Here is a 14,136-nt window from a genome sequence, read left to right on the forward strand (position 1 = left end):
CTTTTTGCATTTGTCAACTCATAATCAAGGCCTATTTCTTTATGTTGCCTGAGGATCTGTGACCTGCTCACCTTGGGAACATTCCGTCCAAAGCAGAAGGCACTCTCAAAAAACGTGTGATCCATTTGTGGCTACTACACACTCTGGAAAAGTATGGGATCCATCTGTGGCTCTTAGACACTGACCATATCCCCATTGTCTGCATCTTCAAACTTTTTATTAGTTTTGCTAATAAGGGCACGTGGTAGTTTTGCCACTGTAGGCATGATACTGCAGCTAGCACAACTTCATGCACCAGAAAAGATACCCATTATAGGGGTTGGTAGATTAAAAACTGTGGTGGAACAGGCTGCGGTATGTCAAGGGAGCTAGTTCTTATTGACTTTGTACTAGTGCAACCTTGTTAGCCTGCTTGCTAAAACTTGATGGACACCTGTGTATGTGATTCTGGGCCATATGTATCAACAACCTCATTTGCAATTCTCAAATAGCGATTTTTTAGAAATCGCTATTTGAGAATCGCAAACAGGGATGTATGTACAAAATCGCAATTTTGTTGCAATTTCTTAGTATTCCTTAATTGCGATTTGCAAATCGCAATTAAGGAATACTTTCCCATTCACTTCTATGGGCCAGGAAGCCCATAGGAATGAATGGAAAGTTATTTTCAATTTGTGATTCGCAATTTGAGAATTGCAAATTGAGAATAATTTCAAGGGTGCAGGGGTGTCCAAAGGACACCCTGTTGCACCCCTGAAATTAGCATGGGTGCACATGTGGCACACATACATGCCCTAAGGAATTTGCAAATTACCACCAACTTGAAGTTGGTGGTAATTTGCGATTCCTTAAGGCCAATTTTCATTTTTTTTTGCTTCTTACATTGCATTTAAGAAATCGCAAAATTTGCGATTCCTTAAATGCAATCGCAAAATAAGGAATCGCAAATTTTGCGATTCCTTATTTTGCACGCAGTTTTCTTTCATACATACCATTTAGCACTAAAGCGTTCGCAAACGCCGAATTCTGTGTTTGATACATATGGCCCTAAGTCACTGAGTAAAAGCCTAATAGAACTGCTGTGCTTCTAAACCAGAGCCTTTAAGTAATATAATTAGCTACCAGCAAAGCTTTCTTTTTCAAAACATACCATCCTGTGAAGTGCCAATGACCTCTCAGGAATATTAAGAAAAACAAAATATACTCTATGCAATCAAGACCGACGATTAACAGATGCGGATGATGGATGACTTAATATTAAGATGTGGCTTTGAGAAAAACACTCAAATGAAAAGAAGCCACATTTGCTTGTTCATACTTTGTTCATGCCTATTTCATAGAATGAAGGCCATCAAATAATTCAATTCAGTATCGAAGATAGCTCAAAACTTTCAATACAAACTGCTATACACCACAGTCACTTTTGCGAGAAACTTGAAACTGTATAATATTTGAATCCTAATAAGGTGTGCGGACCATCCGGTTTTTCTAAGCACACATTTTGGCAGGTATAACCTGGCAAAATGTATGTGGGAAAAAACACAATGGGATCTAATTCACAAGGCCATTGTTGGCACAAACGAATGTTGATAGCCAAAAATAGGGCAATTTACACCCGTCAGGAATTCACAAAAGTTAGTCTGCTGTGTTTATAGATATGGGCCTTCCAATTTGAAGATTGCCAAATATGCCCATTTATTTGGACACTGTGACGTGAATGAAAAACTACTTAGAGGGTCCGATTTGCAAATGTTTTGTTGTGACTACTCAACTGTTTGCTCCTAAATTCCAGGAATAGGGAGGAGCATTTTCGACTTTTAGAATACAGGAGAAATCCAGCACTACTACAAGAGTAAATTACATGAAGTCATGGCAACATCTTTGGGCTGTTTCCTTCAGTATAAAAATAGGTTTCCAGTGTTTGGAGGCACCTCTTTTAAGTTCACACAAATATCTTGTGTAAATGCCAGTCAAGTGAAGGTTGCTTGCATGGTTCCAAAGTCCATCAGTTATTCTTACAGTTATGAGCAAAGTCCCCAACCATCTGTGCAGCTGTTCCATCCTCTTGTTTTTCCTGTTTGTCAAAGATTGAGAAGACCCAAATTCCTATGGACCCCACCAACGTCAGATCAGGTGCTCATTATGGGCACCCTTAAACACAAATAATGCAGAGAACATACATTTGTGTCCCCCGCAATATCGTCTTGAAGATGTATCCCCGTTATCCTCTTTGTGCAGGATTTAGTTCGATGCAGCATTAATTCAGTTTAGGATTACAGCAGCTGCTCCCATGGGTAATGTCTATTGTCTTACAAACAGCCTAAGGAAACTGACCCCTCCTATTTATTTTTTTGTAACAAAAGTTAATGTTCAGTGATAGAATGTGCATAGTTCTAGCAATAACGATCATGAATATCAGAATGAGTAGCTTTTATGAATGGTTTGTGATCAACTTCATTGAATATAATGTTATATTTAATCTTACTTAACTGTGAACATCATTTAAGTAGGAAACAGCCCTTGCAAGTTTAAAGATGGCTTCTGTCCAAATAGGCACTAGAAAAAATCTCATTCCTCACTTCTTTTTTTCTCTCTGCTTTCTTTGTCTCCACGTCTTTTCTGAGTGTACAACGTGATTCCCAACAGAGCAGCCCATTGTGGTTGTACCAGCCTTATATCACATAGGCTCTAACCCTGCAGTGCATTAATGTCTATTCTTCCCATAAGCTTCTCTCAGGTGGGATATTGTCACAACTTGTTTGCAGCGACAGTTCTTCCGCTATGGAGGATGCGCGTCCCCTCCCCCCGCCAGCAGCCTCAAGACTTGAAAAATGAAAGAATAGTTTTGTTTTATTGTTTAAGTTCTAAGTGCCGAGTCTTGAGGGTGGGTCCATGTGATCACAGTCATGGAGGTGGGGTGGCTAACACTGCTGTCAGTGCGCAAGTCGGTTTGGCCGGCTGTCTTAGGACGGCCAAACCAACATGCGCACTGAGATGTCTCCAACCCGAGCTGCGTTGCCAGATTGGAGACAGCAAGCACAGGCTCCCACACTCTGGGAGCACAAATCCAGGATGCTCAGGTAAATCCTGCTGCTGCTGTCATGCTGACAGCAGCAAGAGAGCAGCATCTGGATTGGCCATAGGAGAGTCTGAGATCATGTGCTGCAGTGAAGCCAGAGAAGAGAAGAAGAGCGGTGATGCGGCGGGTGGCAGGTACGTTTTTTTTTGTTTGTTTTGTTTTTGCATTTTCGTCATGTCCATCTCCTTCCCCCTCCCTGCCACTTTGCCCTGACACCAGGTGCTCCAGCTAGTTTGACTGAAATTGAGATTTCAAATTACTATGAGAAATTGTAAGATCACGGAAGATCCACAATGAATTTAAGAACCAGACATTGCTTTGATAAGAAATATATGTGTTAAAATTGATTGCTGTTAAAGTGGCTAAAAATAGGGAAGATTTCACACTGACCTGTGCAATCTCCTGAGACGGCAAGATATTCTTTCTAATGATTTCCCAACTTTGACAGACTGAAATGTGATCCAAAGTCTACTAGACTTTTCTTTCATTCAGTGCTTCAGAGGCATTTGTAGAAGCTACTATAGTTAAGTAGAACATCTACATATGTCCGCCACTCTATCTCCCTTTGAGACTGAAATATGTCTAGGTCTAATGTACCTTGAATGGGGGATAAATAGGGAGAGGATGGAGCAACATGAGCTGGTGAGGGGGACAGAGGCATCACTGCACATACTGAGCATGGTTGGGGTCAGTGTACAGAGCCTGCATAGACATCTGTAGGGTAGGCTGCCCTATCTGATGAAGGTCAGTAATAAGCACAGCAGTGGCTCAGTAAGGCGGGCTGATGGTTAGGGGCGGTGGAAGGGCAAATCAGTGATGCTGGGGAGCAAGAACAGAAAGTTTTAGCCAGGATTTTTATTTCAAATATTGATGTGTCTGTTATCTGGGATTTCTAAACCATGAAAGAGACATGAACATTCTAATCACTGAAGAGGGTGAGTGTTGTTAACACAGTTAAGGCATCTGGAAATTCAAAAGACCACAGTTGGGAACATTCTCAACAACAGGGGGCATGATGGTTCTAAAAGAACAAAAGCATCTAGAGATTCTCAGCACAGAAAGGAATGTGTTAAACGCCATGGGACACAGGTGTGGTATTGGATAAAAAGGGATCTAAATACAACAAAGAGACCTTGGCATTCACCTGGCAATGTGCAGCACTAATTCATGTTGATGAATGGCAACATCCTAGTTAAACAAATAGTAGTCAGTCTCTCATATAGCACTTCCCTCATGGGGGTCCTGTGCCACTCTGTTTTATGTCCAAACCTATCAATTGCTCCCTGTTGCTCAAAGGGAAATGTCAAAGTAATTACCTTAGATGAATCTATAATGAGCATTTCTGTGGGTTGCTCATATGCTGCTTGAATATGACATAATTATGAGAGCTTAGAATATGGGATGTTTTGTAATATCCCTTCCTATAAGAGGCTCATTGTTTTGCCTTGGTGTAGCTCCCAGAGCACGTACTATGGCTGCTCATAAAATGGCTGTACATCAGTCACTCTACAGTGACCGATTACATCATATAGCTTGGCTGGTTACATAATGCCCATTCATGTGATGTGCTGCTATCGTTACCCGGGTTGGAGCCCTAGGATCATATGCTATTGCTGATTGAATAATGTCCATTCCTATGTGCTGGTCATATGGCATTCCTGGGTGGAGAAATCAACATTTGTCCCATGACTTGTTGCATAATGGGCAATCATTAGCTGCTCCTGGTAGTATCTGAGAGCACGCAATAGCACTGGTTGTTTATTGCCCATACTTATAGGGCATTCCAGCCACACCTGGATAGACATATCAGGCACATACCTGCCTACACAGCTCTACTGTCTTTTCCTTTCCACAATAATGTGGACCTATCAAAGCATTCCCTTCTACTACTGCTGTAATGTCTATTCTTATTGGTTGCTCCATGTCTTATGCACCTTTCCCCTATCTCTCTCTGTTGGTTCAGGTACGTAGTTTTAGTTGCACGCTTTGAGAAGTTTATGCTTACATTAATGACATCAAAACCCTTTACACACACATTTGTTGCCCATCTATACATTAGTAATAAATGCTTAAGCATCCTAGCAATCATTCCTTCTTGAATTCACACCATGCATAAGCGTGAAGACAAACATAATATGAGCACAACTGTTGTCCTCGTGCACAACAGCAAGCACTACCCATAAAAAATCACCTGATAAGCACTTTTCAATCTATGGTGTTCTCATGGACTAGTGTACTACCATCCATATTGCACATTAGCACCTTTCCAGGGGTATTAAGGGCTACATAAATGCAATTATTATCATATAGAACGTGGACTTGGGAGCTGTTAAACGCACATGTAAACAATTAGAAGCCATGGCACCTTACTGTGCCTAGATATCATGGTCATCTTTAGAGACATCTCTAATAGCCTCATGTTAGGGATATGGCAAACCTGTCCACTGCAGAGCAGATACATATTCACTTGAATTTCCAAAATCCCCTTGACTATTTCAAGCCACGAGTCTTCATTATATATCAGCCAGGGACAGCCATTCATGTCTGAAATGAGGTTCTCCTACCCCACGGGAATGATTAATCACATTACTGCTGATATGGGATCTTTTGACTGCACTGCTTTCTAGCCCTATTTCTCAGCAACAGTTGAGTGGGGTTGAAGAATGGCTCTGATTTCAAAATTCTTGAATTAAAAAGGCCAGCATCTCAAATCATGGAATCAAGTGACTTTCCCAACATTTTCACAGAAAATACAGATAGTTAATCCCTAGAGTAAAACAAGGTATACACTGAAATTCCCTTTAAACACGGACTACTACTCATTCCTCAGAGAAATATTATCATAGAGATGTTTCAATTGTCAAGGAGAAGTTCCCCCTAGAATCCTTAGGTTCTACACAGACATGACAGTGAGCTCTTTGGTTAGCTCAAGGTTTGACTTGGCAGAACTTTGTAAAGAGGTATTCCAAGAGAATAAATACAGAGGCTACTCTTGCTTCTCCTGACCTAATTACTAGAATCAATCAATTGCATCAGCCACTGGGGTCGCAAACATCTTGAATGTTTTATTGCTAGTCAAAATATTTGTCTACAATTTGTGTTTGATTAGTAAAGTGATTCTGTCTCATAACTCTACATATAGCGGGTATTTTGGGGTCATTTGTTTAATTAGCAATCTCTGGATTCCTAAAATCTCAGGGCTTGAAATTCATCATCAAAGGGATGCAGAAATCCAGGTCATGTATCTGAGGTCTGTTTTAGAAATCATCTACAGGTCCATCATCTGTTCCCAACAATCCATACATCCTTCACAAAACTCCCTGCAACACAGTTTTTTAGATTCCGCTCATGCCCCCATTTAATTGTCTTACTGGTCAGGGCCGTTTACATCGAGTAGTTATTGATAACTTAAAATGGTTTACTATGGAATTTTCCCAATTTACATGTTTCAACTTTAAATTTACTCAGTTACTCACACCCTCACTTGTTAGCTAATTTACAAAAATCTACATGCTTTATTTCGAGTTTCTGTGTGCATAGACTGGGAAAGCATTACATTCCAAAGTGGAAGTTAAGTATTAAAGTAAAGTTTGTTGACATGCGGGCCTATTTAAGGTTTTGCAGGCAGCCTGCCATTCTGCCAGGGTGACTTAGGTCATAAACTCTCCTACCCTGGTGATGAATGTCTGCCATATTTAGAGATCTCCATCTATCTGGTGAAGATCTCAGTACCATGACAGAGAGTAGTCACTACCACAGCAGCTCCTCTGAATGCACTGACTATTGCTGAGTGGATGCCCTGTTTAATGCAGGTGCTCTGATTTTTTTTTTTAAACAAATTCCTAAAGTGGGAGTTTGTTTTGAACAACTAATTTACAAAAAAAAAATAATTAATGACCTAGGCACCCTGGGAGTTTTCTTCCAGGATATGGGGGGCTGATGTCCATGGGGTTGTCAGTCTAAGGTTTCTGCCCTTGGAGCCACAGAAGACTCCACTGGCAGAAGCATGATGGTTCACCAGACTCTAAATAAAGTGGGAGGACTGAGAGTCTGGCCCATGAATCTACAGACAGAAACCAGCATTATGCAATTTCGAAAGTTGCTTAAAACTCATTTATTCCCCGCCTAAGGTTGTTTTTTCTCCCCTCTGCCTCTGAGTTATGTACGAGCGCTGGGATGCACTAGGGTAACCACGCGCTATATAAGATTCCAAATAATAATAATAATATAGGGTACTCTAATACAGATGTGGTGGACTACCATGTCAGGCAAACTCTAAATAAGACCCAAAGTAATTCTTACATGTCAGACATAACTTTAAAATCACTGGCACAAGCGTCTTTTTAAAAAATGCACCTAAGAATGAACCTTTGGCACTTGTGCATCTGGAGGTCATAGAATTGTCTTTTGAGCAATTGCGCATTGATATGTGGTTGGAGATGTCTCAATAATTTATTAGAAAGTAGTATAATAGGTTGACATTACACGCCTGATTCACAGTACTTTGCACATCCAACAGCAACATTGCTGCACTCAATGAGCAATCAGCAAACATAAATGTCATATTTTGATCTATGACACCAGGATCTAGGGATATTGTCACCAACACACGCAACAGATGATTGTTAAAAGTCTATAGGTACAGCAAACTCTCTGCAGACATAAAGTTATGAAAGGAAACAAGAATGTTTCCAGTTGTTTGGTGGGAAAATAGTAAACACCCAAACAGTTGTATATAGGCACCAGTTCACAAACCTTTTCAGCTGGGTTTCATACACAATTTGTAACCTCAAGTTTAGTGACAGAAAATGGAATAAGTGCATAATCTAGGTGTGGAAACACACAAAGAACTCCATATTTTGCAAAGGAAGGGGGTTTTCCGTGTGGAAAAAAAAGAATCTCATATGGAAAAAGCAGAAAACAAACTTACATGTGCAAATATTCATATTTCTAAAACTTACTCCTGTAGATTGTCTGTGTGGCAAATTTTACAGCTTTCCATGCATATGCTTCGAAACACCTAAAACCCACAGGCTACACAAATAGTAGGAGAATGCCTGTGATTAATACATTTAGCAATTTTTTCCACTATCCCATGGGCATTACAGTTTGCTTCTTCTATGTTTTAGACGCTCATAAGTAAAACACATTGCAAAGACCTTTTAGGTTCCAGTGGCAGTTAAGTGTAAAGTGTAATTCAGCGACAAATTATAAAGTGAGATGAAGTATTTGGGAATGCAATCTACAACAACTTCAACCTAAGTACTAAAACATTTATATGTGCTGTTTTCGATCCCAGGTGTAATTGCCTGGCAACTCTCAATATTTTCTCTGAACTAAGGTTATTGTTGGCATACATTGATATTATAAATTTACACACATGGCTAGAATGGATTAACCTGAAATTTTTATGAGTGATGTAGTTGCACTTTATACATATGGTCTTAAATATATAAAACTAAGCGGGTGAGTTAAGACCATGCTGTCAATCCTATTTCCAAGGGTTTGCAGGAACCTCAGCTGCCAATATGTCTGACAAAAGTAATAAATGTCAGAAGGGCTTATAATATACAACACATACTGTACACTAATCATATTGCTAAAGAACAAAATACAGATTTCAAGCACAAGCCCACAGTGTAATTTGAGAGGCATCATTTTCGAGTGGTTAAAGACATATTGGAACACTTTAGAACTCATTACTCAGAATGCCAATTAAATTGAAAAGAGGTGTAAATGATATAAAGGGCAAATATGTCTGCCAGAAAAGGCCTCTGAGATGCTAGAAAAGCTCTTTGTTAAACCTGTCAGCCATCTTTTGTTGGCATAATAGTGTTGGCAAGGCGTACACCCAACGGAGGCTAATACACTACAAGAGTATGAGTTGGAGTGTCGCAGTGGATCAGCATGTTCCCGGACATCCTTGATCAGTCACCTTCATGTACTCTAGTGGACACTTGACCAGCCTCACCTTCGGAAGAACCGTACAATTAATGATCTCATTTCGTTTCCCTTGGATCTAGAAAATGGCACTGACTGACAACTTACAAAATTATGCCATTAAATTATCCTTCCTCTTATGATCATTATCGTTTATGAAGCTCTATATCCTTTGTTCCCCATTGCTAGTTTGACCATCACTGCTCACAGTAATGGTTTGCTTTGGTTTGGTTTGATATGCATCTTGTGCTAAGACTGCCCTGAGCAACGCACGCTGCCTTGAGCAACATAACTAAAAAAAGGAAAAGAGGACTAGTGGGTTTTAATATGAGGGAATAATGGCATGGATATACCTTATAAATTAGCACAAGGAAAAATGCAAGATGATGGGGGGAAGTCGTTTTTTTTCCTACTTGAGGTGGGGGTCTTGAAATCATGTTTATTAAAGGAGTGGATTGAGAATACCCGTCTTAAAGGTTTTGCTAAGACTATAAATGCACAGTTTATTCTTCGATATCAGGTAATATAGTACTTATTTTGAAATTACACATTTCATTGTTCATGCTCAGTGAAAAAAAGTGGTTATTCATTTGGTGAGAAAAAAATCAGGCTGAGGGAGCCAATGGTCTGGAAAAAACTTATTTGTAACAATTCGAGTTCAGCTATTTACTTTGGAGCTCTATTTACATCCATTCTATAAAGTATGATGAAAATTACCCTTGCCGTTTGGGTATGTGAAGAGAACAAATTATGCAAAAAATGGGTGCTATACAATACATGTGCAGTATATGCTCAGCTTGCTGCCTCCACACAGATCCCTCTTTCAAAATGTCATGAAAAACAACTGTCCTCTTAACCTCAGGGTATTTCAATATCCACAGCCTCAGCATAAGCTGGCTTGAGTCAAGAGATGAAAATGGTTGCAGTGTTCCTGTACAAGGGCCATGATAAAAATACATTAATGTATAAATATTCTAGCACAGTTTGCCATGGCCATGTTGGAACAAACCCAATAATGTAGGTGATACACACATCTGTTTATATTTGGCCAAATAAGTGTACATGTAACGCTTAATGACAAAGAAGTCAAGTATTGGCACCTCAATCAAAGACTGCTACAATTTTTGATTACCTAAACCAAGTGGTTTGAAATAGTATTATAATCTGACCAGGCAATTAAAAAAATTATTGTTGCATTTCAGATTCCAAACTACAACTACGCTTTCCACGGTTATACTATCTACGTATGGCATCAAACGGTAAAAAGCATTTCAACCTTACACTTGAGGCAAATACACAACCTCTATGAAGTCAAAACATTAATTAAGAGAACAAGAATACAATTGTACCTTGCATTGTTGTTTTTGTTGGTTCTGAAAATAGAGGAATGAGCAAAAGGTAGATGAGGTAGACAAACGATATCCCATTGTACCGGAACACGCATCCTGAAGGAAAAAGAGAACAGAGATGAGTTAAGCAGTCGAGGTTGTCCTTTGAGTTAAGTAATCAAGTTTGTCATGCAATGAAGGAGTTTTGAGGTACAACCACATAGGAAACAAAGAAAACAAATTATTATGGTACTAAAGTAGTGACACTCTTTGATTGCTTACGTAGGACAATCACTGGTGAGGGTGGAACAGTAGGGTGGTTCCCATAAGTTGCTACGGAGATACTATGATGAAGATATCAACAGAGGTAGATCTGCTACGGTACCCTAGAAGACATCCACACCTCTACAGTAGTACCAACAATTTGTATGCTTTATATAACTTTCCTGTTTTTTTAGCACCACTGGGTGAGGAAGAGTGGACATACATAGTGTATTGTTCTTGGCTCTCTTTAATTGCCACTGAAAACATGTGTAAATATCTCTGAGATTAATTAAAGAAGAGATGTCACTGGCCAAGGCCCATAGCAGCATGATTTATTTACTAAACAATCAAAGTGAGATAACCAAACAATGGATGATTGTTATACATTGGACAAATAGTGCAAATTGAGGACAATTTTCCTGACCACAACCCTGTGTGTAGCTTTTTCTCTGGGCTGTTAAAGTAGCACTGTTAAACTATTTTACGTTTTAAACTGCAGTCAATCAACTAACCAAAAAAAATGGCAAAACACAAATTCAGAACTCAGGCGACTTGAGATTCATGTCTTCCTCTCTACTAAGATGCCTACACCAGACTACACATAGACCTTCAGTATAAGTGTAGAGTAATCCCAGGGAGGTTTTGAGATCCCATATATATGTTTGTATTTGGAGTATTGCTGCATCAGGTGAAGTTAAGTCTCTCAATGAAATAAGAGGCAAAAACATGTAGGAATAGGCGCAGAAGCTACTTTTCGGCATATTATTTCCTAACATACTGCTGTCAAGAATACTTCTGTCCCCACCAGTTACCCATGACCCCATTATTTGTAATTTCAGGAGGGAAAATACTGTGCATCAAGCCCACAACTCATACTGAACCCGTTGGGTTATTAAAAATTTATAATTCTAAGTAGTTAAATTCCATTCTGTTCCATTGTAAATAGTTTTTATTTGGCATAAAACATACAACCATAAAAACCCATAATCAGCATTCCACTCAGTTCAAAGCCGACAACATTGATTTAAAAAATAATAACAGTAAACAACAGTTTCTTAACATCACAAACAAAGAAAGGCAGCCAGCATTCCCTGGTTGTCAATACCACAATAACTAGAAATAGTAAAACTACCCAACAGTTGTTTCTGCAGAACTTTCAGGCATAGACTGAGTAACAAAGTATGTGGGGGCGGTTTTCAGCTTAACAAAGCAAACTCGACACAAACACAGTCAGCTCAGCACCCTAATCCATTCATCCCTAACATCCATCAAAGGGAGCTGACCCAAGCTAAAAGGTACCAATATACATCTATTCACCTGAGGCAATCAAATTGACTTTACCTCTTAAAGCAAAAAGAACATTCATAGTATGATATGGTTCCATCTTCATATAGTCAAAGTGAAAAACAAATGACAGCTTCCTAACTGCTTTCTTCAAATAGCCTTCAAACACAACAAATAGCCTTCAAACGCAACAAGGTTAACGGACCACGACAATCAACATTACCGCACCAGCTACTAACTACTAGCTGCCACAATCTAACTACCAACACTTTTTACCTACGGTATTGCTGAACTACCTTAGGCATTAGTTGGTGCTTTACCTTGTGCACTAGTTGTGCATTACCACATACCTTACATACACTTCCAGATCAACCAATAATACTAAAACTGTTTGGGCGCTCTTCACTACACGAAAACAGATTACCTGTCCACACGACCATCATTGGTGCAGTTCTCTCTTACTTCCTAAGGGTTTATGCACCGCGTCACCTACGATATGACCTACTGTGTTGTTCTGTTGCGCAGCTGTTTTCTTAGGTTTTCTCTTATGTTACTGCATGTTCAAAGAAGATCTACAGGATGTCGCACAAAATGTAAAAAGGGTTTTGATGAGCATAATTTCCACCTGTTCAGGAAAGCAGGTCAAATAATTTTCCTGCAATCACCACGTCTTACGGATCTCATTTGGGGGGTGGGATGGGAGGGTGGGGTTGGGGTGTGGGGAAGAGGTGGAGAGGGGGATTCCTGTTGATGGGACTGTTGATAGGAATATTGAGGATGTTCATACATGTTTTGATGGACTTAGGTGCTTCTACAGGACATGTCCCTCTGGATGTTATTTTTAGTTGCTTCTCTCCTCTTTCCTCTTTTTTCACCTTTCCGTTTCTCTTTCTCTCTCTCTCTCTCTTTACCTTCTTCCTTCCTCCGCTCGGGGGTCAAACAGCTATTAGGTTGCGCTGCCTTAAAAGGGATCACATGCAGGCCACACTGCTCCCTGCAATAGACTTCCACGAACCTCACTACAAGCACAACAGACACAAAAATGAACACTCCACTTAAGCAGATTAAAATTGTCTCTCTAAATGTTAAGGGCCTGAATCATCCAGTAAAAAAGGAGGAAAATCATGGACTGCATCGACCAGCAGAGAGCTGACATCATTCTCCTACAAGAGACAAAGATAGACAATAAATTAGCGGACTCTCTGAAGAGCAAACAATATGCAGAAGTTCTTTGTTCAGGCGCAGTGGGGAAGAAAAATGGAGTAATAACTATGATAAAAAAGAAATCTAGGCTAGAATTAATTTCACATTCAACAGACAATCAAGGGAGGTGGATTACCGCTAAAATACAGAAGGAAAACTCAGTCCTCTTTGTTTCCAACATCTACACCCAACAAACAACGACAGCTTGTTTTGGGAGGACCTAGAAAATAACATTCTCTCTATCCCGGACTCTGCCCCCTCCATAATCGCAGGAGATTTTAACCTACCCTCGGACTCTTGTCTTGACAGGAACTTATCATGTAAATTCAAAGTTAACAAATCACACAAGGCACTTACACACGTATGCAAAAGATTCAACATGCTAGCTGAATGGAGTTTGCAGAACCCCACTGAGAGGGACTACACGTGTTACTTGTTTCCCCATAATTCATACTCACGTATAGACTACTTTCTGGTATCCGGGAATGATATAAGCAGGGTTGATCAATCAACCATTGAACTAAGAGTGGTCTCCGACCATTCCTGTATCACAATGACGCTCACAGACATCTTCACAAACCAACGAATTTCTCTGGAGATTCAATGATGAAGTGTTAGCCTCACTTGAGCACAAACAAATTATTGAAGAGGCCATCAAAAACTTCTTAGTGGACAACAAAGTGAACGGAAGCCCTAAAATCGACTGTGAGAGGAGTAATTATAAAACTTAAATCTAAAATGAATAAAGAGGCAAACTTGGAACAGCAGAATTTAGAGGAAGATATTTCAAGACTGGAAAAAACACATATCATTACTAACGATCCAGGGACTCTGACAGAAATTCAGAATTAAAAATACGAATATAACAAAATTGTTAGTACGAGACTGGGTATCTGAATAAACAAACAAAAAGGTTTTCGCCTGTGTGAAGCAAACAAAGCCGGGAAATCCCTGGCATCTTATCTAAAATTCAAAGCCCAGAGATACGCGATCAAAGCAATCAGAGATGAAAAAGGAACTGTTCATACAAACCCTAAA

At 39.7% G+C, this 14,136-nt stretch overlaps 1 protein-coding gene across 2 annotated transcripts in view; it reads right to left on the reverse strand.

Annotated features, from left to right (window-relative positions):
• PIEZO2 (piezo type mechanosensitive ion channel component 2) overlaps positions 1–14,136 on the reverse strand; it is a 1,179,452-nt gene that overhangs the window by 960,007 nt on the left and 205,309 nt on the right. For both annotated transcript variants that reach the window (XM_078688152.1, XM_078688151.1), the window contains exon 2: positions 10,369–10,464. In XM_078688152.1, the coding sequence (XP_078544278.1) occupies positions 10,369–10,464 (96 nt within the window). The remainder of the gene's footprint in view (positions 1–10,368; positions 10,465–14,136) is intronic.

The sequence above is a fragment of the Lissotriton helveticus genome, chromosome 4_1 (genome assembly GCF_964261635.1).
Source record: "Lissotriton helveticus chromosome 4_1, aLisHel1.1, whole genome shotgun sequence".
Classification (NCBI taxonomy): domain Eukaryota; kingdom Metazoa; phylum Chordata; class Amphibia; order Caudata; family Salamandridae; genus Lissotriton; species Lissotriton helveticus.